The sequence below is a fragment of the Calonectris borealis genome, chromosome 4 (genome assembly GCF_964195595.1).
Source record: "Calonectris borealis chromosome 4, bCalBor7.hap1.2, whole genome shotgun sequence".
Taxonomy (NCBI): Eukaryota; Metazoa; Chordata; class Aves; order Procellariiformes; family Procellariidae; genus Calonectris; species Calonectris borealis.
In genome coordinates this window covers 9,573,591-9,601,480 of record NC_134315.1, presented here as the reverse complement: position 1 = coordinate 9,601,480, position 27,890 = coordinate 9,573,591, and the positions used below count along the sequence as shown (strand labels likewise).

The 27,890-nt window shown below is 39.9% G+C and overlaps 1 protein-coding gene across 2 annotated transcripts; it reads left to right on the top strand.

The window, feature by feature from the left end:
- Positions 1-291: 291 nt before the first annotated feature.
- On the top strand, positions 292-27,890 carry NELFA (negative elongation factor complex member A). 2 transcript variants are annotated; one of them, XM_075148561.1, is made up of 12 exons: positions 435-742; positions 857-1,121; positions 8,639-8,810; positions 10,001-10,162; positions 11,102-11,191; positions 13,155-13,285; positions 13,471-13,540; positions 14,425-14,513; positions 16,865-16,976; positions 19,314-19,570; positions 20,650-20,749; positions 22,306-27,890. In XM_075148561.1, the coding sequence occupies exons 2-12, from the start codon at positions 870-872 to the stop codon at positions 22,488-22,490; spliced, it is 1,620 nt and encodes a 539-aa protein (XP_075004662.1). In that variant the 5' UTR covers positions 435-742; positions 857-869; the 3' UTR covers positions 22,491-27,890. The 2 variants fall into 2 exon arrangements, with proteins under 2 accessions (XP_075004663.1, XP_075004662.1); XM_075148562.1 differs by having other exon boundaries at positions 292-1,121.

The following is a 27,890-nucleotide window of genomic DNA, read 5'->3' as shown; positions in this document are numbered from 1 at the left end:
GGCGGCATGCCGCGCTAGCTGGTTTGGGGGAGAAGAAAGCCAATGGCTGACAGGACCCGAGGAAACCACGGAGGTGGGTGCGCTTTCAGCTGCTATTAGCTTTAATAAGCTCCCCGTGGTGCTGGGTGGGGAAAACGGCAGGCCGACTAGAGGGAGAGCAAAAGGGGTGCTGGCAGGGGCCTGGTGTGCCCGAGCGGCCGCCGCTGAGGGACGGGGTTACCCGCCCCCTCGGGGACACCGGGGCTGTGAGGAAAGGAGACGTGGTGCTCTGCCAAACGCTGGGTCGGGAGGCCCGGGGGCCGGCCCAGACGCTGCGAGGAAGGGCGGGCTGGCAGCGGGGCCCTCAGCCCTTCTCCCGCCTTCAGCGGCAGCTGCTCGGCGCGCCGAGCCAGTGAGGCGGCTCCCGGGCAGGAAGGGGAAGGCGGGACCGTCGGCTTGGGGAGGCCAGCGTTCTCGGAGGGGAGGGGCAGGCTCCGGCCTGTCTCCGAGCTGTGCCGCCTGGCCCCGCGGTGGCTCGGCATCCCACTCGTGGTTCTCGGCCCTTTTCTGCCCAGGAGAACCCCGGAGAAGTTAGAGCAGACCGTGAGGAACAATGAGTCGTGGCTGACAGAGAAGCTTCACTGCGGGAAGGCGGCGCCATCTTGCAGTACGGAAGAAAAGCTGTGGCGGGCGCCATTTTGCATCTGAACGAGCAATGAGAAGAGCCTCACTATTTTTCGCCGTCTGGGCGCCGCCATTTTAGGTTACGGCGGAATCTCCACCTTCCCTAGAGCAACCTCATAGGGCGCCGCCATTTTGGCTTACGAACAAGACGGCGACCCGCAGGGGTCCTCACCCCCTCCCTTCCTCCCTTTAGGTGTCTTCATAAAATGCCCGTGGAGAATCCCCTCTTTTTTCGCCCCGCTCCCAAGATGGCGTCGATGCGGGAGAGCGACACTGGCCTGTGGCTGCACAACAAACTGGGCTCCACAGACGAGCTGTGGGCGCCGCCGAGCATTGCCTCGCTGCTCACGGCTTCGGTGATCGATAACATCCGCCTCTGTTTCCACGGCCTCTCCTCGGCCGTCAAGCTCAAGCTACTCCTGGGGATGCTGCACCTGCCCCGCCGGGCGGTGGATGAGGTGAGAGCGGGCTACGAGCTTGCGCGGGAAGCTTAACCGGAGCGGGGTGCGTGTGTGTGAGGGGGAGAGGTCGGTCGGAGATGGCGTGAGGGGAGAAGGGGGGGCAGCGCCAGCACCACCGCCCCCGCCCGCCCTTTGCTTTTCACATGGAGTCTGCGGGGAGGGGAGACCCTGGGGCGCGGCGCGGTTGCCGCCTCACGCGGCCTCGCGCTGCCCCCTCCCGCACGGCGGGCGGTTGGAGCGGGCGGCTGCCCGCGGTAGCCCCGAGGGGGCAAGCGAGCAGCGGCTGCTTCTCAAGGGCAGGTGCCCGCCCGCACTCGGTGCGGGGTCTGTAGTGAGGCCGGTCCCCGCAGACATCCCCGGTTCTCCCTTGCAGCCTTTCTTGGACGGGGAAGGGGGAGGAAGGAGGTCTCGGCTGGCAGGGCGGTCCGTTGAGGCCCAGCTCGGAGGACTCGGTCCTTGGTGTGAGGAAAAGTGCTCAGGTTCCCCGTGATAAGGGAGCGAGTGGAGTGGAAGCTTTGCTGCTGCTCCTCCTGCTCTTTGGGGAATCTCTGGTTGGCACTAGTCTTTAGAAAGCAGTTTCGACCTGTAACCTGTCTTACGCCTCCACACAGACACGTAGTCGTAGGGCTGTGTTTGATACAGTTTGGGTGCCTTTGGGGAAGAGGGCTTTTCTGAGGCAGTGGTGGTTCTAGGATTAGGGCAGAGAGGCAGGAACAGTCCTGTGTCTTAGGCTTCCTTCACTCTCCTTCCTTAATGCTGGCAGCTGTGTAGGTGTCCCAAGCCGAACATCTCAGCTTTGGGAAGGACAGCAGCAAGTGCTGAAACTTTGGGAATAGAAGATCTGGGGTCTGCAACAAACAGTGCTTTTCCCCACCTTCTTGCACAGTCAGGTCTTGCTTGAGGAAAATTGCCATGCTTTTTCTGCTTCTTTTTACCTTTCTGGGAATAGCTGGTGCTTTCCTTTACTGTCCTACCCCAGCTAATAAGCTGGCTGGCTTGAGTCTGAGCTGGCTCTGCAAGCAGTCATCATAGATCCAGAAAAGCTTATTCATTTGGACCATACCTCATCTGCAGTTGGCTTAGTCTTACCAGTAGGCAGCTACTGATGTTTGGGGCAATACTTGGAGAATGATTGGGAAACATTTAAGTTTCTTCAGCCCGGTTCGAGGAATTCCTCTCCTGCTTCCGCTGTGTGTGGTATTGGTTCCTGGTAGCAATCATGGAGGTGGTGTGTAGTTAATCCTCACCTTGAGAGTATCCTCAGCTGTGCTTGCACCAGTCTCTTTCTTGGCTAGGACACAGCTGCTGCTTAGGCTTAATATACATATGTACTAGGCAGGCTGTGGGGAGATGGTATGTAACTGGGATTATTGTATGCTCAGCTTTTGTGTACTTCTAAGCTGAAAATGCACAAGTATCATGTTTAAGCAGTAGTTTAGTGTATGTTGGTGTCTGTCTTGCCACATGTATCCGTATGATTGATCATGTGTTAGATGTAATTGGTGTAACTTAAAAAAAAAAATTCTTGTTCAGCATGTTTATTCTAATTTTTAAAACATGATATTCATGTTTAGTGCCTGTTCAGTGCACAAGCTGTCTTCCTTGTGTGTGACAAATTCAGTTTTATTTTGGACAAACAAAATAACCAAGGCCAGAAAGGGGGGGTGGGGAGCTATGCATGAGCTCACATGAACTCCGAGTATACAAAATTCTTCTGAAATAGTGTGAAAATCCAAGTAGCTTGGAAGAAATGAGTATTGCAGTGTTTAGGAAAAGCTAACAAATTAGTGATGTTTTTAGGCTGAAGAGAAAAGAGCTTAAAGTTTAGGGACCTTCTTAAATAACACTCATGCCAACTCTCGGAGGGAGCAGCATTCAAGCAAACTGAAATAATTTGTTGAAATGCTGCAAGAGTGTTCACTGGGTCGGTAAAATAACTTTTTAAACTGATTCTGAGGAAGATGGTAGCTAGCAACTTTACTTGATCTGTGCTTTTGTTAGCCATGGAGATAAAGTGTATGTGAAGAAGAGCAAGTCAGTTGCTGTGCCTTTCAGTGTGGTGTTAAAGTGATCAGTTGTGTTCCACATATAAAGCTCTTGTTACTGCTGTAACAAAAAATATTGTGGGATTTTTCACTTCTTTGGTAGAGTTTGTGAATTCAATCATAAATTTCATCTTTCATTGTAAACAGCGCACACTTGATTGAGATCTAGGGATTTAGCATATTTTTAGTCCTTTGCAAAGTACCTGTAACAATTTAATTATTTCACAGGTATGTAATTTTTTTTTTAACTGAGAGGAAAGGCTTAAAAAATTGTTAAAAGTGAAAAACTCAGGAGGCAGAAACCCTTAACATTGCTAGTAGGTCTGTTATTCTCATTATAGACTTCCTTCTGTAAATGGTAAAAATAGCTGTTGTAGCCAAATTGCTGACTGAAAGGGATGTTGTCTTGTCAGATACTGATTGTTTGTGGTGAGTACGCTAAAATAGGTTGTATTTCTGAAGATTTGTTACATGACATACTATCAAGATTTGGGATATTTTAACTAGTGTTGGGTATCTTACATATGATACCCAGAACATATATATGTGTTTGTGTTCAGTATATGTGCACTGTGCTGTGTACTTCTCTACAGTATTCTCTGCTCAGTGTATTGTGGAGTGCTGATCATGGTGTATTTTTGCTAGCAGAAAGACACCAGTATAGGATACTTGCAGCTGCCTGGAAGTAAAATTCATTATTTGGAAATCACTCCCATATCTGAAAATTATTAAAAGTAACTGTGAAAGTACTTCATTAGTCTCTTTGGAAGGTCAAAGTACTTCATTAGTCTCTTTGGAAAGTCATATGTATGTTTTTCATGCCATGTGCCAGTTTGTAGTGATCATGTGTGAGAAGCACTGAGCTGGCATTTGGAAACTTAATAGTATTGGAAGTATATTGCATCAGCTTTATAAAGCTTTGGGTATCTTGATAATGGATATGTTATTGGTTTGTTATGTAACATGTTAAATGATACTCTCCTCTCTAGATAACAGATTGGACTTAGTTATTTTCTCTTCAAAATCATCTTTTTTTTTTTTTTTCTGTTTTCTCTATAATAGCATTTTCACTGAGGGATAGAATAACATGGAGACCATTTGGGAGCAGACATCTGAGTAAAGTTATGTGGGAATCAAGAAAAGTGTGGTGGTATCTGGTTTAGAAGGGGTTTAATTGGCTGCTGGCCCTTTCTAAATCTCTGTGAAAGCTTCAGTCTAGACAGGTGAATCTTCAGTGAGCTCTCTTGAAAGTTCAGTCCTTTGCTTAAGTGGTTTTTTCCTCAAAAGTAATGTCCTTGAATGAAAACATTATGAAAATTTAACACTCCAAATATTGTATAGATATAAGTGACTTAATCCTCATAATACTCCTGTGGGATAGGTAATAAACCTAAATTTTTATCATGCTGTGAACCTCATTACTGCTTGTTTGTTCCTGCTGACTAATAAGAATAATTGGCTCCCATTTTCATTTTAAGTTAAGTGTGTTTTGTAGGCAGTTATCAAAAATATCCTTTCCTGCTGTACTCTGGGCAGAATTTGCTAACTTTTGAATCTCCCTGCCCCCCAGCTTTTAATCTGCTACGTTTTTTCCACATAATCATGCTTATTTGAAATGATGCCTAAAGCTCAGTGTAGTGCTGACCAGAGTTTCAGTTGCGAATTTGGCGGAACAGTTACTTTTGTTTATTTTGTATATTATATTCCTGTTAACCTGATTTACAATGGCAAATGCAAGTTTTCTTTTTGTGCCAACATTTCATGTATTTGTTCAGGGTTAGACTGTGATGTTACAACCAAGTCTGGAATGAGGACTGTGTGCTTCTGTGCTCTCTGAATTATCTTGAGAGAAGATGCTGCCTATCCCGACAGTGGCCTGCCCTTTTATTACAGTAGCTACAAGAGAGCAAAAGTCACTACTGTTTCTTCTTGCTTGCTTATGTGAATCAGGAGTCCACTATTCATGCAGGTGGAAATTGTGGAGTACTAGTGCAAAGGAATTAGAGGGTACATGACACTTGCCTTTCCCTCTGTGTTCAGAACAGGCAGGCTGCTATGCATCTTTCTGGCCTGCATTTAGTGTTCTTAATTTTTCTGTGATGTAATGTGGTGTATTTTAATCTAATATTACTCTTGGCCACTTCTGCTCTTTTTCATGATTAAAATACAAACATATACAATAGTGATGTTTGATCCATCCTAGTTTTGTATCATGTAAATATTAATACTGTACTTTCAATCCAATGCTTTTAGCTTAATGAAAATGCTCTATAATAATACAGATACCTATTAAATATCACCTTCTCTATGGCCCTTGAAAGATTAAAACTTGATTGGGTTTATTAGCCAACTGTTGATGCAATCGTCTAAAGGTATAGTCACATACATTAATTTAGGCATAATATAAAGCAAATGAATGGGAATTCTTTGCAAGAAGTCATCTTGGAACTATCACTTCGCATGTTTCTAGTAACATTTCCTTTTTTACCCCTTCCCACAGTGCTGTTTGTGTATTCTTCCTGCACAGCCATTATTAATCTCCCTTTGTCTCTGTTCCCAGACTTTTTCCATCCTGCCTGATCCTTTCTCGTTAGATGTTTCTAGTCGTGCCCTATGCTTTTTTTTTGTGCCAGCAGGCTGAGAAAAATACTTAAGATCCTTAAGTTTTAGATGAGAGAAATGCCAGAACGTATTGCATCAGATCTTGACAGTCATGCTTAACAAGACGCTGGTTGGAGCTGATGGGACTCTTACTGACCCAGTGTTGAAATCTTGTACAATTAAGAGCTTGGGATTATGGCTGTGCTCTGTGTAAAAAACTGTACGTAGGATTCTCTGTTATTTTGAGTTGCATTTCATGCATTCTCAAACCACAAATGAAATTTTTTTCAGCTGCCAGTTCAACAGCGAACTGGGAACATATATTTAAATTGCTGTTTGAATACAAACCTGAGTCAAAACTCAAATCCAGGCTTGTTAAATGCAAACCCGTATTTAGGCAAGGTCTCTGGTTAGCTCACAGTACACCTTAGTGTGCTTTGCTTCCCTGTGTGTGACTGTTCTTTCACCATGTTTTTTCTGCCATGAGGCCTTGTGATAATGTTATTTGCCCAGTGCTAGGCAAACAAGTTGTTTCTGGGCTCATTTCTTGAAGGAACCAAAGTCATGTGAAGCGGTGGGTTGTGGCATAAGTAGGTTGCCTGAACTTTCGCTGCCCTGAGAGCCGTGTGGATGTAATGTGCCCAGACGAGAGCTCCATAGGAACATACATAGTATAGGCATGTAGCCTGAATTTTTGGTACAAATAGGAGTTTTGTGGAGCAGATATGAAGGATAAATTGGGAGGATACAGGAGACATCTTTCCTCCAACTATTGCCTGAGTTTGCTTTGATGGAGGAAATTACATTCTGTACACTTACCTGCATTAGTGGTGTCCAGATAAAAGCTTGTAAAAGAGCTATAAATAAACCATAGCTTCATCAGCTCTCATGGCATGTTTTAAATTTTCAGGTCTTTCATGTAAATCAGTACTGTAATTCCTATAGGATAGATAGGAGAATAAAGGACTTTGTTTCGATAGTATTCACACTCGTCTGCATCCACTATAGTAGAATTGACTTCTGATGAGCAATTTAGGATTAGAATAGAGGGATTGACAAGTCTGTGTGGAATCTAGGTGGGTTTTTTATGTTTACTGGGGAAGAAATGAGCAATGGAGGACAACAAAGACTAGAACCTTAGAAATTGATTCTCCCCATTGGGTAAGTGTTGGTTAAATTTGACAACATGTTAAACGGTGTGTGGTCATGGTTATGTGGTTGGTTTAATCCAAAGCAAATCGGTAGTGCTATTAAAGATGGTAACGGACTGCTGTAGTGTCTCCTTTCTGCTCCACGCTTTCTGTGGTTCTAGTGTTTGTGTGACTGAAGTCAGCCACTCTAAGGGGCTGGTCAAGCTTAAAGCTATAGAGAAATGCTAGTTTTCAGTCAGATGAACTGATCTGGTTCGTTTCACAAGCACATTACTATGAGTGCTAAAACGTGCAAGGGGTAAAGGGCAAACTGCCCCTATAGTGCACCTGTAAACCTTTCTAATGTGAGAGGGCAATAACATTGTGTGGGTGAGAAATGTCATTGTTTGCCTCTGAGCTTTGAAAGTGCTTGGGGGGTAGAATGGAGAGCAGAAACTTAACTTTTATTTCTTAGAGTTGCATGAGTAGTGTAAGCTTATTTTATTAAACTTTTTCATATAAGAAAAGGCTGGTTGGAAAGAAAGGGAAAGAAATACCTCATAAAGGTGAAGATGAATCTCTTGCTTGTCTCCCTGTGTCCAGAAACACGTAGACTGTAACTAAGCTATATGTGCCACAATGGGTTGTGAAAAATCAAAATTCAAGTATTTTCTTATACTTGCTTGTACATTCTTCAATGTTAATACCATACAGATAGAGTATGTCTAAATACTTCATGTAATTTTACTGTTATGTTTTGTGGCTTGATAGACGCACAGTACATCTCAAACATCTTAGTTCTGTGAAGCTAATGCTTTAATGCTTACATGAAAGTTTACTTAGGAAAAAAAAGTAAGTGTTCAGTCTTTATTTGGGGGGTTTAAGCTTACCTGTGAATAAAGTAAAACAACTAACTTAAGAGATTCACTGTGTAAACCCCTGGCTGTAGTCACCTTGATTTTTATTTCATTTCATAGTGCCAACAGACATGTTGATCAGTAATTTAAAAAATTACTGTGACAATTAAATTTTTTTAATTAATCTTATGCATTATTTCCCCTTTTTTCAAGATAGGTGCTTAAAGAAAAATAACTTTTTTTTCTGACTATACAAACTTTGGGTAGACGGAAAATCTTGTTGCTTGCGGCATATTAGGGGGCTGGGTCTACTTCTGTAATATTTGACAAGTTTTTGTCAAACAGTATGGTTTTGATTAGCATGAAACACATTTTTTTGGCCAAAGCTTAAATAAAATTTTGAAGACTTAGTTTATGTTCATATGATGCAGATATGGTCTGCTTGCTATATTATTCTGTAGCCCAGAAAGATGCCTGTTCTAAATAACTTGTATTCTAGTTGCATGTTCTTATCACTGAATATAAGGTGTGGGTATACTGGGAGTATAATGTAGAACATAAGGAGACGGTAATGTAAGGATCTGGCCTATTGCTTTTAGTAAAAATGTTCAGTGCTAAACAAAGCTTTGAGCTGCCAAAAGCTCTAAACAAACTTGGGTTAGATTGACCGAAAGCAATATAAAAAAAATTATCTTGGTTCATTTTTTACTTAGTTCTAGAGTTAATGTATAACTGTGTTGAAGCAGTCTCCCTCTTCCCTTCCCCAGTAGTAAAACATTGTGCATGTTTATGCTAGTGTCTTTTTAAAATAAAAAAAATCCAACTATAACCTGTTTAAAACTGTTTCCAATTGGCTGATTTTCTTTTTCTTTTTTTGTTAGATGAAAGGGGCACTGACTGAAATTATCCAGCTCGCTACCTTGGATTCAGACCCCTGGGTCTTAATGGTAGCTGATATTTTAAAATCCTTTCCAGATACTGGCTCCCTTAACCTTGATCTTGAAGAACAGAATCCCAATGTTCAAGATATTTTAGGAGAGCTTAGAGAAAAAGGTAAGCCTTTTCTGTCCGTGAAAATTACAGACATATGGTGTCTTTTTTTCAGAAATAACCTATTGTTTCACAGGCAAACTTGCTATCTTAACAGTGCTGGTATCAGGACAAGCAGTATGTCTTGTGTCTTAACTGCCACAGTTCATGACCTGGCATGTTACTGGACTGGGAACTGTGATACTTGAGGAGTGGTAACTTCTTAAATTATCTTTTCACACATCATCAGAACTTGCATGTCAGGTATTGCCCTGAGTGATTGTGAAGGGCAACACACAAGTTAATGTGGATTCATTAGTGTTGTAGACAGGCTATATGTGCACTGATAGGTAATAACTGACTTTCTGCAGCTTAGTAAGTTGAGGTTTTTCATGTATTGCTCTGTCTCGTATGTTGTAGTACTAAAGATGACAGTAAGGCTCTGTTTCTGAAGTGCTTTTGTGGACAGCCTCGTGTGTGTGGAAGCACCACTGTTATATTGGGCAGGTGGGGTGTCTCTCTGCTGGAAGTCCTCCTCCAGGCAACAAATGATAGGTGCTGTGGGGGAGACTGATCACAAGAAGAGTTATGCTGCTGATGTCCAACTAGCTACGGATTGCCTAGCAGCTGAAAATATTGGCTGAGGCACTTGTACAGTTGCTGCTTCAAACAATGTAGTAAATGGTGACGCAAAGCTACTCCTACTTCAGTGGGTTTGATTTAGCACGTTGCCTAGAAAAAGCTCTCGGGCATCAACGGGCAGACATGGCCTTGGAGTTAGGATTGCAGCAGACCAATAATGAAATGACTTGGAGGTGGAACCATTTTGTTTTCTTGCTATAAACAAATGTTCATTTGTCTGTTCACGCTTTTGGTTTGGACTTTTGTTTAGTAGTTTTCTTTTTATGTGTAATTTTTAAGGAATCTGAGAACTCAATCAGTTTTATCTCTTACTCTGACAATAGTAGCATATTTAAGATTCCTATAATTTGACTAGGTATAATTAACATGGAAGCTCTTATGAAGTTAATGTAAAAAACAAACATCCTAATAACTGGTTATATACTGTGCAATAATTAGAACTAAATTACTCTTGGTGTTTAAACAAGTAATCTAAAATTTAAAAACACCTGTACAGTCTAGTTGTAAAATGTTTTGTAGTTAGCAATCGGAGGTGCTAATACCCATGTGTACTGTGTTAACTCTTTATGCAGTAAGTGAATGTGAAACTTCAGCTATGTTGCCGTTGGAATGCCAATACTTAAACAAAAATGCCTTGACAACACTAGCTGGGCCACTTACTCCCCCAGTGAAACACTTCCAGCTGAAAAGGAAACCTAAAAGTGCCACTCTCAGAGCTGAACTCTTGCAGAAGTGTAAGTAGTATTACAGCTAGCTGATACAATTGAGTAACAAATTAAATGATGAAAGGAAAATTTATATTCAGTCTTATTCTCCAGTATGGGGATATACATCAAAATTTTCCATTATAAGAGCTTTGCTGGCTGATTTTTTTTTTTCTTTGATAGACTGATGTGTAGAGGAGCAGGTGCAAGTCACTCCAGCCATGATTACATTAAAATGCTAATCTTGACTTAAATGCTGTTCAGATTTCAAGGCATACAAAAAGCTGTAGCTTTTTAAAGCACAGATATATTCTCTCATGGGTATATTTAACAGTCAGTTGTGAAGACTTGCGAGGGACAGCTTTGGTTAAAGCTCCTGAAACAAAACTGAAATGAGAACCTAGTTTTATTTTGCCATGTGTTTTTGCAACAGGGAGCAAGAGCTGCTAATTAATGCTTTCTTTTGCTCAGTATGGCTAGATAGGGTGTGAAAGCCAAGAGGGTTTTCACTAACAAAAGGCAACATGTGTACATATATGTATTGGTAGCTGCTTGAACTAAGTGATCTTAAAATAGTTTACTGTACCTGCTGTTCTGTTGCAGCAGCTTGCTTCTTTCTTGCATGTGAGTTGAGTAGTTGGTCTGGTTAAATACAAGATTTGTAACTTTTATGGTATTATACAGAACTTTCTTTAATTATTTCAATCTCTGTGGAGTAAATTGTCTACTCTGATAATTTCTTTTAGCTTAGACCATCTTGTCAGTTGCATAGTCATATTGATTTTGCATTTTCTCCAAATACTGTGTTTACCTCGCATAAATGACCTGGGTTTTAATTAAAACATAATTCTTTCTTTGTTGCTATTCCCATCGTTTTATGTATTAGTTAATAACATTTTATATAAGAAGCAATGTAATGTATTTTTTCAGCACAGATTCTGTAATAACTAAAGCCCTTTTTCTTTTTAGCAACAGAAACTGCACAACAGCTCAAGAAGACTGCAGGAGTGCCGTTCCATGCCAAAGGCAGGGGACTGGTCAAAAAGATAGATACGACAAGTATGGTTCACTTTCATCGCTTCCCAGAAAGAAAATCTGATAAAGTAGCCTTGATGAAGAATAAAATTACCGTCTAGTTTTTACAAAAACTTAATTCTTTTTGAAGCAAAGGATTTCTCCCTTTCTGGCTACCTCTCTCCTGATATTTAAATGTTTCTGACATGTCTTGTCAGAAAGAACAAGAGTGTGGGGTTTTTCTTAAATGGCAAGTATATCTGCCATGCTTCTAAAATGTACGCAGCTAGATCATGCCTATAGACTTTGGTAAGAATTTAATTTGCATCACTCCAGGAATAACTCCTGACTAAGCCATGTTGCTCCAAAAGGGAGCAGAGTGGATCACAGTAATCTGCTGTGCTCTTTGAAATGTTGTGAAGTAGACTGAAACTGTCTTGTATTAGTATAATTCTGTGTGGAGAAAGAAGAGGGGACAATGTCCTCTCTGCAACCAAGGCTGTGCAGTGGCTTCTGTTTAATGGACATGACAAAGATGTATAATCATTCTTCAACTTTGCATTAATAGATTTCAACTGTTTGCTGAAGTTCCTGAACCACTTGAATTTTTCAAATAAGTTTTTGACTAGGAGCAAGAGGAGGGTTCAAAATTAGTTACATGCTTTAAATCACTGCACAGGTATAACTTTTCTGACCACCAATATGATGCTGAGGTGTAAAACTTGAGTGATTTCTTGGTGTGATGGCTAGAAGTATGAAGTACTTTGTGTTGTTGCTATTTAAGATGTGGTTTTGAGCACCAAAGTTTGGCCACGTGTTCATGCAGGAAATGCAAAAAATGTAGTTGTAATTTGAACTAAAATTGTCCCAGTGCAGAAATCGACCATTAGTTCTTCTTGGTGTTCTCTTCAGCCATTGAACTAAAAAGCTAGTTTTTAGATTTGGCCTTTAGAGCCAGGTGGTCTCTAGAAATATGAGTTTTGGGACCAGCTGGGGTTTACTCTGCTGAAACTTACTCACATTGGTCAGAGAGGATTGTCCTATGGTAAAAAGGTTTTCAGTACAACATATAGAGGGATACAGAGTATCTAACTTCAAACTGAAATTCTGTGTTTATCTTCAAATTGTAGGGTATGATGTGATTGTCAGGAAGCTCCGAGACCTGACAGATATGTAATATGTGTCCCTAATTTTTTAACAGTTGATGAAAGAATGCTGTCTTCAGCGCTTATATTAAGCGTAAGGTAGAAGGGTAACAGCGTAACGTTGGGGGAAAACAGCTTCTTATAGGTGTAGCAGTTTCTACCGAGTATTGAGACAGCAGGTTTTCTGTTCGCAATATAGACCCAAATTGGATCCTCCTTATGCAAACAGCAGCTCCAGAATTTCAGACCCCTGTGTCAAGCAGTAATTTACCTTTCCAGTATATTATGAGCCCTTAGCCCTGCAGAAGCTTGGCTAAGAATCTTTGATTAAATACAGTTTTACCAAGTAACTAAATCTTCCAGTTCAAAGAGCAACTTTGGCGATAATTGGATTCAGAACACTCGTGTCCAATAGCTTTTTATGTGTTCAAAGTTTATTTGTTATTAGTAAGGAAAGCATCGATGTATGTAGGAAAAATATATTTTGATAGCAGTGCACCTGTTTAATTATTTCATGTAGAATGGGGTTGCAAGCATTAGCCTAGAGATTGGCTCTTACTCATTGTTCAAAGGGTAAAACCTAATCTGACCTTTGAGGGACATGTAGTGTATTATAGACATTTCCACATTATAAACATTTGAAGTTAAAGGGGAGGAGGTGCGTGCATTAAGAAGGGGAGAAGCCAAAGAACTCATTATTATTGTTTTTCATAACTAATTAAACATAATTTTAGGGACATGGTTTAGTAGGCATGGTGGTGTTGAGTTGATGGTTGGACTCGATGATCTTAGAGGTCTTTTCCAACCTTAATGATTCTATGATTCTATAATTACAATCGTTGCCTTTTTTGATCTTCCCTAAGCACCACTCAAAGGAATACCAAAACAAGCTCCATTCAGGAGTACTTCAGCACCTAGTGTATTTAGTCCTTCCGGAAACAGAACTCCTATTCCTCCTTCAAGAACACCTTTGCGCAAAGAAAGAGGAGTAAAGGTAGGTGCACTCTATCTTAGTCTCTTGCTTTCCTGCTCAGTTCTCCTCCTTGATCTAAAGTGAATTTCTGATGCTCTCTTGAATCAAGTATCGATATAGTAAAGCAAAAATTACAGACAATGTTTAGAGATCAACCACATAAATTTAACAATGGTTATTAAGTTCTCTGTGGTCTGTCTTTTTAGCTTCTAGATATCTCTGAGCTGGATATGGTAGGTGCTGGCCGTGAAGCAAAGAGAAGAAGAAAGACATTAGGTTGGTATAGCGTGCTGCTTACAAAGGCTATTAATATACCTGCAAATAGGATCTAGATTTGTAGTACCATTTTGTTCTTCATTTGTTAAAAGTTATCTTCAGCTAAACTTTAAAAAAAGGGAAGGGGGGGGAACCCAAACCAAAAACACTTTAAGGGACGATTTTCACCTTTTTTTTTTTCTTTTTCCAATGCTCCTAATCATACTGCCATGTGCCTAGGTAATAACTTGACTCAGTTGCATGAAAGGATTGAACTAGTCAGCTGTGCTTTGGGCAGTACATAGGTGTGTGAGTGGCTTCAGTACTGGAATGGTTCTGAGATATTTTGGAATGCTTATTTCTACTGGCTGTGTGGCCAAGTAAATTAATTGAAAGTAACGTTGAAAAAATTTATAGCGCTCCAAAATTCTGGCTGAGAGATCTTAACAAGTGAATAATATGTGATGTACTGCTCTTAAGTCAAGTGACAGTGTAGTGCTCTACTTAACCATATCAGGAAGATACACTAGGCAGCATATTTGCCCCCAAACAACTTTTTTGTGTTGTCACCCAAAAATGAGTACCATCTCAGAACAAAATCATAATTGCAATTAAATTTTTGCTTGGGTTTTGATGCTTTCTATTATCATGAAATTAGCCAGTTCTGCCTAATTACTCAGTTACTGTATCTTGATGGATATACATTGTGGTTCAGTTCATAATTGGGTTGATTATAAAATTGTGTATGAAGATTACTGTATCTACCAACCTTTCAGCATATACCTCTTTAAGCATGTTTTAGCAGACTTTGAGAAATGCATTTTTATATCTTTTGTTTAAAAAAAAATATTTAATTCATTACTTCAGAAAGCTTCCTTGAACTGACTTCTATTTTTATGCAATAGATACAGAAGTTGTTGAAAAGCAAGCCAAAGAAGAAACCGTAGTAGAAAACGCTACCCCGGATTATGCTGCTGGCCTTGTGTCTACACAGGTAACACCAAACAAAACCAAACCAAACAAAAACCAACCAACCAAAAAAAAAATAAGGAAACCATGATGCATGTTATTCTAAAACACTTAAACGCTGTAATGATATTTTACTAACTTGTTGAAATATGCCTCTTAATGTAAAAATCTTTACAGAATTATTTCCAAATTCCATTATATTTTCAGCAAACTAGATAAAAAATTCAAAGCAGGATGTAAGTAAAGTTTTTGATTGTTTTCTTGTTGCTATTTTAAGTTTGTGATGGGGTATGGCATTTCTGTAACTGAAGATTGTAGTCTTCTGATGAAGGGATAGGAGGGCTTTTTGGCCCTAGAGAGGTAGAATCGCTTTCAGGAGTTCCTGCAGGTTTTACTTTGTGCCTTGTGCATCCTTTGTGACCCTAGTGGAATAGTGTCCACAGAAGCCTCGGTGAGGAGCACTTGTCATTGGCCTGTGCCCAGGAGGGATAGCTGAATGTAAGCAGCCAAGTAAGAAAGAAGTCTTTACAACTGATCTGTCTTCTGGCTTGAGAAAAGAACTTACACGCTAGTACCCTTCTCTGGTTCTTTTCTCCATTTTTTTTAGCTTGTAATCTTTCAGAATTGATGCTTAATCCAGAAGGCAGCTTTTCCTGGGGTCTCCAAACCTGTCTATAACTAGGCTTAGCCAGTCCCATTACTACTGAAAGGGGAGGAGAAATACAGTGGAATTGATCTCTGTCCAAATTACCCATGGCTTATAAATTTGTGCTTCTTAAAACCCATAAAGTTCAGAGGTGGCAGCTCCTTCTCTTAACGGTGTTTTTTAGTTGTTTTGTTTTGTTTTAATCCGGAAGTTGTTTATGATCTACTGAAAAAGCTAACCTGTTGCTAGAGGTAGTTCAGTTGGGGAGTGGGAGGTGGGGGGAGCTGTGTATAGGGTTTTTTTTTCCTATTTTTTCAGATACGGTGCATTGGAAAAACGGTGGTGCAGCTTTATGTTTTCTCAGTCAGGACGTAGCTTTTACAAGAATGTTAGGTCCTCCCCCCACTTCTGAGTTAGAAACTGTCTGTTCTATTCCAGCAAGCCTTGGCCTGGAATTAATTTGGACAACTGGATTCTTTAGATACTAATAGATTATTTGAGGCTGCTGCACCCAGTGTTTGCAAGCCTCTTGGGGTGACAGAAATCCATCTCAAATCTTAAGTGTCTTTTCGTGTTCCAAATTTAAAGTGATCATGATTACCTCTGCCTCTTTAAGTCCATGTGTTGACATGCAACACTTGCTTTTGGAGAGCGCTCTATTTAAAAGACCTGTGGTTTGGTTGGTGAGCCAGGCATTTTTTCCTCTAGAGCCTAATGGTAAGCACATGCAACATTAGTCCCATGGTTATGGGGGTAGCAATCTACAGCACATGTGCCAAAAACCACAGATAGGCAGATATTGGTAGGCCTGGGTCAGGAGTGAAGGTCGCTGCCTATCTTTCTGCAGAGTGCTAAGAGTATCTTTTTTGGCAAGCTCTACATTTTGCAGGATATCCATCTTTCTTTTGTCTAGTAAGGCTACCTTAAATGTTTTGTCTGCTAGACTTACTCCCCCAAAACTTCTTTCCTCTGTCAACTCCTTAAGTTTATAAGGCTGGATTGGACTAAAGTGAAGATCTTCATAGAGATACCATGCTGTTGTCTTTATGCTGTGTGCGCAATATCATGTATAGTTAAATACAAAATGTAGCATTTTCTTTGGCTTAATCTTAGATGACATCCATCATGTTGGTGATGACTGCCTGTGCAGTGGAAACATGGTTTTACCTGTGCTTTTACTGCTGCCTTCTGCTTGCTTATGTTATGTCCCAGAGGCCTTTGCGTTCTCCTGGGTTATATTTTAGTAGGTCTTTTGCCCATGGATGAACAGAGGTTTCTGCTTGCTAATAGTGAAAAGCATGTGTGCTCAGGCAGAAGATCACTTATTTCTGTAATGTAATTCTTCAGTGAGTACCATCCTCACAAATTTCATCATCTGGTCTCCACCCTACCAGCTGAGGAATGGGACAAAGGAACAGCAGCTTGACTTTCTTTGCAGAAGTACATTCTCTGTAATAGTATTTTTTCCTGGCTCAGACTGTGCCTTGGGAAGCAACTTTGATCTGAATTAGGGGAAATAAAAACTGCTTTTTGTCTCCTAGGGTAATTCTAATGTCTGAAGGTTGTATAGGGAGTTAAGGTTGAAAGGGCAAACTTGCCTTAACAGAGGAGTCCATAATTAAGTTCCCAAAAGGAGTATCGTAGCAGAACTATGTTGAAATTGTATTTAAAATGCAGAAACAGCGCATGAATATATGCAGTATGGCTATAATACTTTTTGTGTTTTACAGAAACTTGGCTCATTGAACAATGAGCCTGCACTACCTTCTACAAGTTACTTACCTGCTACCCCCAGTGTGGTGCCGTCTTCCTCGTATATCCCAAGCTCTGAAACACAGCCAGGTAAAAGATGCTTACTTGCTTTTGGGACCCAATACCTCCAACTTTATTATACAGTTTTACTGTCTAGCTCTTCTTTTATTTACAGACCTACTATTCCTCAACTCTAGTGAAACTTAACCTTAGCAGTCTAAAAATCCATTGCAGGAACCCAGCCTTTGGGTTTTGGGTAACCAAACATGTCATTTAACCTAAATAAAGAAAACGCTTGTTGTTTTTAAGTCTTAAAATGACTGCTAGTTAAGTCAAGCAAGCAAAGCAATTTACTGTTTGGGTTTTTTTTCTTTACTCTGTCATAGAAAATCCAGCTTTTTTTTGATCCCTAAAGAGACACCAGTAATACACAAAAGTCCAGAGTATATACTCCATACACACATCCGTATGCATGCACTTACAAAACAGTTGCTTTCAAGAGTCAGATATGTTTCTAGAGGCAAGTACATATTAGTTTTCACACAGGCTGGAATCAAGCCATCCATTTTCCTTTTACCTTTTTATAATAGTCTGATAGATAATAGCTGAGCTTCTGCCTATTTTGAAAAGTGCTATGTTATTTTCAATTCTAGAAAATTACCTATAGTAAAAAATAGTATTCGTACAAATCCTCTATTTCTATACCTTTTATTTTAACACACTTGGTTTTACTTTTCCTTCCTTGCTGCATGTAAAGTCTTAAAGGAATGTATCAGTTTGCACTAACAGATGTGTATGACTGGGATTCATTACAAGACCTTGCAGTTAACAGAGAACCAACATTTCAGTTTAATGCATTATTTTTACTCTTGCTTGTTGCAATTTGGTACTGTAATGTTTGTCTTTATGCATGTGAGCTGTGGCATGTTGGTTGTTATAGAAAAATGCATATGCAAAACCTGATCGGTTCACTTGACCCTGAATCAGTTCAGAATCTCTCTGAAGGTCCATGCAAATCTTTCTCTGGCAGAAAATTGGCATCTCCAGAAGGAATGCAGCCAGGAACACATCAGTGTTGTCAGCAGCTAGTATTATTTTCCAGAGCCTTGGCATTGTATTCAACAGCAGGAAGAGCCTAGTTTAAAATTCTCTATTGTCTTTGTTCTCTATTTTTTTCTAACTTACTTTTTCCTTCTGGAGGATGGGATATCTAGCTTTTCATATGGACAAGGAATATAAAATTGTTTCCTTGATATAAGATGCACACAGAAGATCCATAGATTTGGTTTCATATAATCTGAGGTTGCAAAATTAAGACGTGTTACTTTATGCAAGTCAGTTATTCTGACATGAGAGGGAGCCAGTAACAAAACTTAAGAGATTTGTACAGAATTAAGGGGTAACTAACTGTTACAAATGTTTGTCCTCTCAAGTGTTCACTGTCCTGTTCCACATCTTACTGGATAATAGCCATATTGTTAAAACCAATGCTGTATCTCTGCCTAGATGGAGAGTGGTAGACCTCTCATTCTCTAAAATCTCATCTGAAAGGCATCAGCATAGCTCTGGTCTTTATCTGCCTTTTAGTCTACTGTGAACACAATGTGAATAGTTTAGCTTAAACCTCATGAGATTTGTGAAAGGTGCTTAAGCAGCTGTGCCTGTGTCTAAGAGCTGCAAAAGAATGTAACTGGCTAGAGTGTGCAGTGGGTAATTACTGTTTGCTGGGCAGATGGTAACTTACGAAATCACAGTAACTCGATCATATATGTAACCTCCACCTGCAGCCAGGTTTGGAATAGTAACTCCCTTAAGTGCAGCTGAATGGATCAACTTTGAGAAATAACAGAGTTAGGACTTGTCAATACTGTGGGGATTTAACACTCCTAGCAGTTAGTGTTTAAATAATGCATGATTTGTGAAGACTGCATTTAATTCTGTCATCTGTTTAAGTACTTGTGTATTTTCAGTATTTGTTACTGGCAGAGACTTAATTACCATTTCCTTTGGAAGCTGCTGCTACCTTAGGTAAAATCTGATGAAATATTTTTATGGTTTTGGCTTCTATGTAACAGTACAGCAATAATCCTGGTAGGGTCAGAGTACAGTTGTTATAGCAATAGAAGCTAAAAAATAAATCAGTTCCAATTTAATAAATCTGATATCCATTAAACATCAAATTTGATGCTAAATATAGTGTAATCCATATTGGACAGCTAGTCACTCAGTTGTCTAATTACTGCTAAAGATTATCGAGTGGAAGGAGCATTAGCCCTTCGATTTTTCATATAGGTATTAGATGGCATGTTGAATTGTGGTGCTAAAATGGAACAATCAGAATTCTTAGTTTTCTTTAAAAGCCATTGGTGATGCTAATCCCTGTTTGTGGATTATAATGTTTTTAATTATCCTGATTGGTTTTGGCAGCTGGCTCTGCACGAGAGGCCTTGCAGACTAACAGACAGACTGAAGAGCCTGCAGCTCCAAATGCTACCACAACTCTTCCTGCACAATTCAAACAAAGAACACCCATGTACAATAGTAATTCTAATCCACCTGCAGCTACACCTACCTCACCCCTAACACCAACTACACCTCCTGCCATTTCCCCTGCGGCACAAGCACCACAAGTGGCCCCCCAAACTCAGCAACAGCCGCCACCGAAAAAAAGCCTCTCTCTCACAGTAAGTGAAACCAGGTTCTTTTTGACTGCTGCTTTTGATGTAGATTGGAAAATGCTAATTTTTATTATGGATCTGCTTTACTGTGTTGGCAGTTCCTGGCCTTTGGATCATGGAGTGGTCGAGGCTGCTTTTTTATAACCAAAGATAATTAAAATGTTTCATGGCTTTGCTAACATTGCTGTTGTAAAAATGTTAATCACAACACTTTTAGTTGTGCAGTGTTAGTATTACAGTAAGATGTCTTTATTTACTGCTATTTATTATGTAAAATAATGTTGTGTTACTTGTTATAAAGAATTTTGGGAGAAAGGTATGTTTCCAGCAGAGCTGTTGCTTAGCCAATTGCATATAATGTAAGCTGCTAAAAAGGATCCTATCATTGCAGTTGTAGGAGAAAAGATATCAATAGATTATTCTAAGACGAAAGCTTTTATTTCTTGATCCCCTCACTCCCCCATTACACATCTTTTAAAGCCTGAGAGCAGTGAGGAAACTAAATTCAACAGCAATTACTTATGTCCTGAAGCTTCTTATTGCTGGTATGTTGGTATATATTATGTGTATGCTTGAAGATAAGCAGGTAACTAATTCAAGATGCAACTGATTTGAAGACTTTGCTAAGCACATCTGTAAGCCTGGCTTGAAAGATCTGAACTTTAAGAAACTGGGTGACTTTTTCCGTACCTCTACTACATTTATTAAAGAAAAAAAAATTTCCTCTGAAATTATTGCAAGCCTGGGTTTGGACTGTAGAGGAAGCGTTGGGTCTTTTCTCCTTCTTCCCTAATGTCATAAAGAACACAAAATTGATAATGTAAACATTAAGTCTCTTAGCACCTGTTTCTGTAACTATTTAAAGGTGGGGTTTTTTTCCAGTTTCAGAATTCAATTGTCACTGCTCCAAGTGTTCAGTCTAAGCATTAAAGAGTGAAAGGCTTGAGGTTAAAGCTTTTTTTTTGTTTACTTTTTGTAGGTCTACAAACTTCCACCTTACTCTTATGCTTGTCTGTGAGTATTAATATGGTACCTGTTGGCAGTGTTTTCTCCACTGGAATTCATATTTGTTGTATCTGTTGCAGAGGGAGCAAATGTATGCTGCACAGGAAATGTTCAAGACTGCAAACAAAGTTACAAGGCCAGAAAAGGCTCTTATACTTGGATTCATGGCAGGATCCAGAGGCATGTATTGAGACTCATTTAGCTTGCTTTTGAATACCCACATCTGAAATACAGCCTAGTATTTCTAAATGTGCATATGTGAGTGCAAGACTCTTGCTTTAGCTTTACCCTGTATGTATAGGACTCTTTCCTTTACTCTGCACTGTATGTAGTTTTATGGATTACAGTTCTAACTACTTTAGTTCTACCTGGAAATGGGTCTTTAGGGCCTATTTCCAAAAGTCAAACAGTCTGTCAGAGCAGCTGCTAAAAACAAGATATACATAACTGAACACACGTAATATCATGGCTTAGGGGTTGAGGAGAAACAAGGCAGCCAGTTAGAACAGTGAACAGGCTGGTTAGGTCCTAGTAGTCTGTCTAGAAGACCAATGAATTTAAGTTCTTTCATGGCAAGTTGAGGTACAGGTTGGGTAGTACAGAGCCTCTTTGCCACTTCCTTAGCATTAGAAATGTAGCATTGTTGTCTTGGAGACTTTAAGTAACCACAGGTGCTGTGAGTCACAGGGAAATAAGCTGTCTCGTAGCTAGATCCTGTCATATATTGGCCTTGATAGACCAAGGCTGTTTTACCCAGAAGATTATCAGATGTAAGATGAGAAGGGGCTTAAGAGTCCTTAAGTGAACTCTATCATCTGCACTAGCTCTGGTTTCTAATTTGGTATTTGAGGGCTCTTATCACTGGAGTGCTGGAGCCTAAATGTGGCTCATGCATTTGGATTAATGCAATACATTATTGAAGATGACCAGGGTAGAGTTACTGTGATGATCCCTGGGCTTTAATGCAAGATACACAAAACTTTCTTAATGATGGTGATCTTAGTACTAGATGCTACTTCAATTGCAGTAGGAGGGTGTACTTTAATATCTACATGGACAGTTTTTTGTAATGCAAGGTAAAATACTATTTTGGAAGTGTGCATGTGTGTGGGGGGGTTTATATATATATTCACATATGCGTATATAGATAAGTATATAACTATATGAATTCCTTCAGTAATAATGTCAGCACCTTCTGAGGGTTGGGAAAAGTAACTGCCAACTATGACATTCTTGAGCTTCCTGAGTGTTCAATACTTCTGCTAGAATGGAACTAAGTCTTGGACGAGTGGTTTCAGTGAAGCTGTTTGGGCTTCCAGAACAGCTGAAAATTGTTGAGGCAATGTATCCCAAATAAAGTAACTCTGGTAGTTCAAGTTTACCAACTCCCATTTAAATATAAGCTTCTCTTACAGTTCTTGAGGCAGACAGAAATTACATTGGCATGCTTTAGCCCCCCTTTTGTTGTTCTTCCAGTTACTTTAGCCTTGGGGTTCATCTTTTGGGGTCTGGTTTTGTTATCCTTAAAACTCAGTCTGTGAAGTATGGAGGGAGGAAGATCTTTGTATGGCTATGTTTATTAGTGACATTACTTGCTCAGTTTTGGGTTTGGGGTTTTGTTTGTTGGGTTTTGGGGTTTTTTTTCAGCATAAGGTTTAGAATCTCCATCAAGTCCTCTTTACCTTTTCTAATACAGTACTGAAATGTATAATTTGTTCTTATTCTTGTTTTCACAGAGAATCCTTGCCAAGAGCAAGGTGACATCATCCAAATTAAACTTAGTGAGCATACAGAAGATTTACCAAAGGCAGATGGCACTGGCAGCACCACTATGTTGGTTGATACAGTCTTTGAGATGAACTATGCTACTGGTGAATGGACCAGATTCAAGAAGTACAAACCTATAACTAATGTTTCCTAAGAGATGCAGCAACAGCAGACTGGACCAAATCAAGCTTAGAGTCAACCAGCTCATAGAGTATGTCAACTGTACAAAATGGCATTGATGTGTACATTTCTTATTACCCTCCAGAGTAAAAGTAGTGGCTCTTCAACCTAATTGGGCTCAGTGAACACAGAAGAAGATGGTGTCAAACGCGTGCTTTTTTTTTTTGATCTTGGGAGAGGGAAAGGTGATCTTAAGGGGGAAAGTTTTGGTGTGTTTTTGTTTTCCTACAGTTCAAGATGCTGGAAAAGGAGATCACAACTGAAAGATTACAGATGGGAGCAATTTACTTCTGAGTACCGGAAGAGAAGACTACTGCGTAGTCATTCACGGTTTACCATTAAACGAGGGCACAGATCTTTATTGTAAAAATATTTTCTTTGGCTACATGGGTTCTATTGTAAGAATGGACATTTAAAGCACCACCGGTCAGTGCTTGATTATTTTGTAATTCAGCTGCAGTATAACTAAATACTGCGGGTGGTAGATGTCCAGTGTCTAATGGTACCCACTGTATGTTTAGCTTATTTATGCTTGGGTCATAGGATGGGATTGAGCAGCTTTGTTAACTCGCTATATTGTCAACGTCCATGCCCATCATGAGTTAATCTATATTTGGCATTATTTGAGATTGAGAGAAACCGAGTATCGTAACTTTCTGAAGAAAAAAAAAACATCAAAATTAAGAAAAAAGAAAAGCAGTGGTGGCTTGTCACTGCCTGGAAGTGATAGCTCTTTACCATGTAAGTCTTAGGGTAGAAGTTGATTTATGGCTTTTGCATAGCAAGCCCTTTGAACAGCATAACTTACTTGGGAGGAAGTGATACTATTACATCTCAAGACCAACTGCAGCTTAATTTAAAAATGGCCCTAGAAATGGTTGAGTGACACATATCTGAATATAGGTGGTTAGGAAGATTTGTTGTCTTGAGGCAGTGTTAATTTATGTTTGCTTTAGCAGTCATAAGGCACTTGATTGCCAAACCCCGATCCAAAAAGTTTTGAATGACTGTAGCTGTGGTTTTTACCAGTGTAGTTATATCAGTGTAATCACTAATGTGGCCACAATTATTCTGGCATATAAATGTGCCTTATACTTGTGCCCTTCTAGTAGAAGCACATTTTTATCTTTATAATTGTGTTCACACCACTGGTATAATCTGGCTTCAGTAGTACAAATAAAGCTTGCATTTATTGAGAGGGCTTATGTACATAGTTCAGGATTCATCCTTTGGAGACTTGGCTTCATCATTTGAAGGAGACTTGGATTAAATGTCTGGTTTCTGCCAGTACTTGTATGTGGAGCTGTGCTTGGTTGGGAACGGTGCTTGGAAGGAAGAAATACGAAGATGAGTAGCACAATGGTTTTTTGTTGCTGAGGAGGTACCTTGGGCTGACTAGAGTTCATGTTAAAGTGGAACTCTTAGGACAAAAAGAGGCTTTTTTCTTTTTTTTTTTTGAAAAGAAAGCAGACCAAATCCCATAAGTACACTTACATACTAACAAAGATGTTTAGATGATTGATGAGAGTCTTTTTTTACTGGGGAATTTTTGTTGCGTTCTATTTTTAGTTTTTCAAACAAATTATCCAACAGGAGAGGGCAAGTATAAATAATGAGAAAATCTGTATTCTACAGTGTTTTAAGATGTGACCAAAAGTATAGATTTCTTAACTTTATTTAAGCAAATATACAGAATGTTCTAGCTCCTGTGGTGGGCAAGTTATTTGATGGTACCTGCTGCCATTACGGAGTGTTGTGCATGTATTAGTGTGAAAGTTACTCACGTATAACTGTCACACTGGGGGCTCTCCTCCCCATAATTACCCCATTTCAGAAGCAGTGTAGATTGTGATTCTGATTGCGATTTTTCTTTAAACAGCTAGAAACCAGCCTGACAAGTGAGGATGAGTAGTAGGTTTTAGTTTTTAGAATGAGTTTGGTAGAAATGCGTTTTCATGGTTATAACTTATTTGACTATAGTATGTTACACAGTAAGGGCTAATAATAGAATATGAAAGTATTCATCTTTTAAAAAAAAGGTTTAAAGAAAAGTGACATTCCTTTTCGTGTCTGCATTCAGATTTTTAAAGTTTTCTTGTGATGACCAGTTTTCTGTAAACTTGTATCATACTTCTGTCTTAACTGTTCCTGCTTGCTAGATAAGCTGCAAGTACCAAATACAGTTTTTAAGAAAGAACTTTTAGAAAATTGGCTGACTTGAGGGGCATGTACTGTCATTGTGAATTGTTGATGCAAGACTCTGCAATACAGTAGTGATCAGGAGCTGCTGTGTGATGGCTCTTTTGGCTTACTTGAGATTAATGGGGGTCCCTCGCTAAACTTTCTTAGTCTGCAGAAGTCTGCATTTCAGACCTGTGCTGTTGGGATGGAGACAGCTGTCCCTCTCCTCTTCAAGAAGCCCTTCTAGAATGCAGTGGAGTCATTTCAGTGCAGTTGTGTGTAGGAAGCTTAACCATGCTGCTACCTATTTGTATTTGCTGCATAACAAAGTTGGTCTCCAGGCCTGTTTGTCTGAAGTCAGTCATATGCAATAAATTGAAATTTTAAAGAAGCATAGTATATTTTTAATTCCATTAAGTCATGAGGATAAGACAATTTAACACTGCAAAAATAATTTATTTTTAAAGTGACTTTATGACCCTCAATACCAGAGCATTACTTCAGCTTGATCTGTGAAACTAGAAAGTTTTTTTTAAATGCCTAACGAAAAGGAAGTTTTTGCAACGTTGTTAAAATGATACGGTAAGAAGTAAAACTACATGGAGTTCTTTGGTTCAGAGAATGAAATCATTGAACCAGTGGCCTGAAACTAGGGATAATGCCAGACAATTCAGAAGGGGCAACATCAACATTTAAATTCCAGTATAATGGAATTGTTGCATACAGAACAAAATCTGGCCCTGGAACTTAATATTTTTTGTCTTGAATCTTCAGTCACTTGGATGTTAGCTGGATTCCATTGAGTGAGGCTCAATGTGTGCTGTAAGATTAACAAAAACATTTGTTGACTCTAGAATGACTTGCAGATGTACCGACAAATTGACCAGAGTAGTAGTTTAGAGTTTTCTTAAAGCTTTGTGTCCTTTCCTCTTTCCCTTTATCCAAGCATGAAGTTTTAGGAAATAGCAAGCCCAAACTTCCAAAGTGCATTACTGCACCTCAGCAAGGCAGCTTCTCCTGCCTTTGCTTGTAAAGAAGCACCTGTCTATGCAAGCCTAGGCATGATATGAATTAGCTTATTTGATTTTAGAGGGTGGAATACTGGAGAAGGAAGCAATGAAAGTGGCTTGTGTTTTTTCCCTGTCTTGCCCAAACTTTTTATTCTTGGGGGAGAAAGAACACATACATGCATACCCAGGCTTCTTTAACAACTTGCCCTACGGCAAAGTGCTGTGTTTCTTTAGGCTCCATTTTCTTTCATGAGTGCCGTGAGGACCAGAAAGAGTGAAATGAGTGTAATGAAGAAGGTGAGCCCAAGGAGGATGCTGAGCAAGAGTTCTGATCATAGATTCAATCTTCCTTTTAGACAGAACATCTTTTCCTACTCTAGTGCTCTGTAGTTATCGCCATACAAAACGGTCTAGGCTTAGTATGGTTAACACTCTAGTGTTGGGCCAGTATTTTGTGGGTTAACTTGATTTTCACTGGTAGCTTTGCCATTTAATCTTTGAGTTAAATACCATAGGATGCTGGATGCAAAGGGGAGGAGTCTGTGGTAGTTGCTTGACACCTCTGTGTGAAATCGGTCACTTCTCTCACTAAGTTGTGTCAAAGTGCAGACCACTTGTCTAGATGAAGGAAGCTTGAGACTTGAGATTATACAGTTTAAGAGTGAATCACATTTTCATAGCAAGATCTGACTGGAAAAAAAGACTAAAAAATGTTAAGCCAGAGCCCTCTGGGAATCTGGTGCCTTTAACAAGAACTGTCATTTTGTAAAATGTTACATCTATAGCATAGCCCGTATGTTTTCTATTGTTTTTTTGTACAGTTGTAAATTCAAAATATTCTGTCTTTGGGTACGTATTTTCAGTGTAATACAGTATGTATAATAAAAATTTAGATTTTCTAAGGAAATGGACTGATACTCTTTTTATTATTAAAGTTGCTTATTGTGCGAACAGTTGAATTGGTGACGAATACCACTAGCCTGAGACCAAACAGCCAAATTGCATGATAATGTGTATCCATTTTAGATTTATGTCACATTGCTTCTGTAGATGCACTTCAAAGTTGACATATGCTAGTTTTGCTGGTTAGGATAGTTGTGAGTAGGTGGTGTTACCAAAATACCTGCTCTTGCTTTCTGGGTGGATTCACTGAAAGCTGATTAACCTTGGGTGATGTGTCTCTACAATGTGCGGGTGTGCGTATACTGAAGCACTCGAGCCACAGCCTAGCCCTGATGGTATGAGGAAGGCATACCATGCACAGGTTCTGTGGATGGCCCATGTGGTATGAAAGTGTGGATTTTTTTAACGCCTTCTTTAGATGAGTTACAGCAGTGGTGGCTTCTCTTAATTTTAGAGTGCTGCGGAAGGCGGGTGTTTTTTGCTTGGGGGTTGGTGTTACTGTGTGGTAGCTTTTTTTGGTTTGTTGTTGTTGTGTTTTTTTTTCCAGAAACTATTTTCATGCTCAGAAATACTGAGCATAATTTCTATCATCTAGTTTATCGTGTGATAAACATGAAGTCTTATCTTACAATGTTGAGTTATATGGATGTGTATGGCTGGCCTCATTCCAATTTTCTTATGTACGGCTGTGTGACGTGGCTCTGTTACACTTGCCTGTGCTGGTGCGGTGCCAGACATAGTCTGAGGTTTTTCTTTTCTGTGTCGGATCGACCTTATCAAATGGCCGGGAGGGGAATTCTGTTCCAGGTCAGCTGCTCTGGTAGAATGCTTGGGACAAAGCTTTGAGAATAGGTTGAGATGCACATTTTGTTCGTTATTTCGTAGGGCACTTGCTCTGTCAACGAGACTTCCTGGTGCCCGGATGAGTGACTCACTGATACATGAATAGGTATGTGCCAGTTTGCCTGTCTTCTGAGAATGGCCTGTGCAGAATCAGACCCATCTATTTTTAGCAATATCTATATCACTGGACATTTTGGACAGGCTTAGCTGGTACAAGCATGTAGGTTTTTTAATGTTTAGGATGTTGCTCTAATACTAACTCTCGTGACTGATTGACCAAACATTGACCTCTTTAAGACCCGGACAGACTAGCATCAGATACTGTCCTAAAGCTGTCCTGTATTCCTAATGCCTATAGACAGAACCTAAAACATCTCAGACTTCACGTGCAGGTGTGCACGTACGGGTTCTCCTGAGAGCAGGAAAGGAAAAATAAG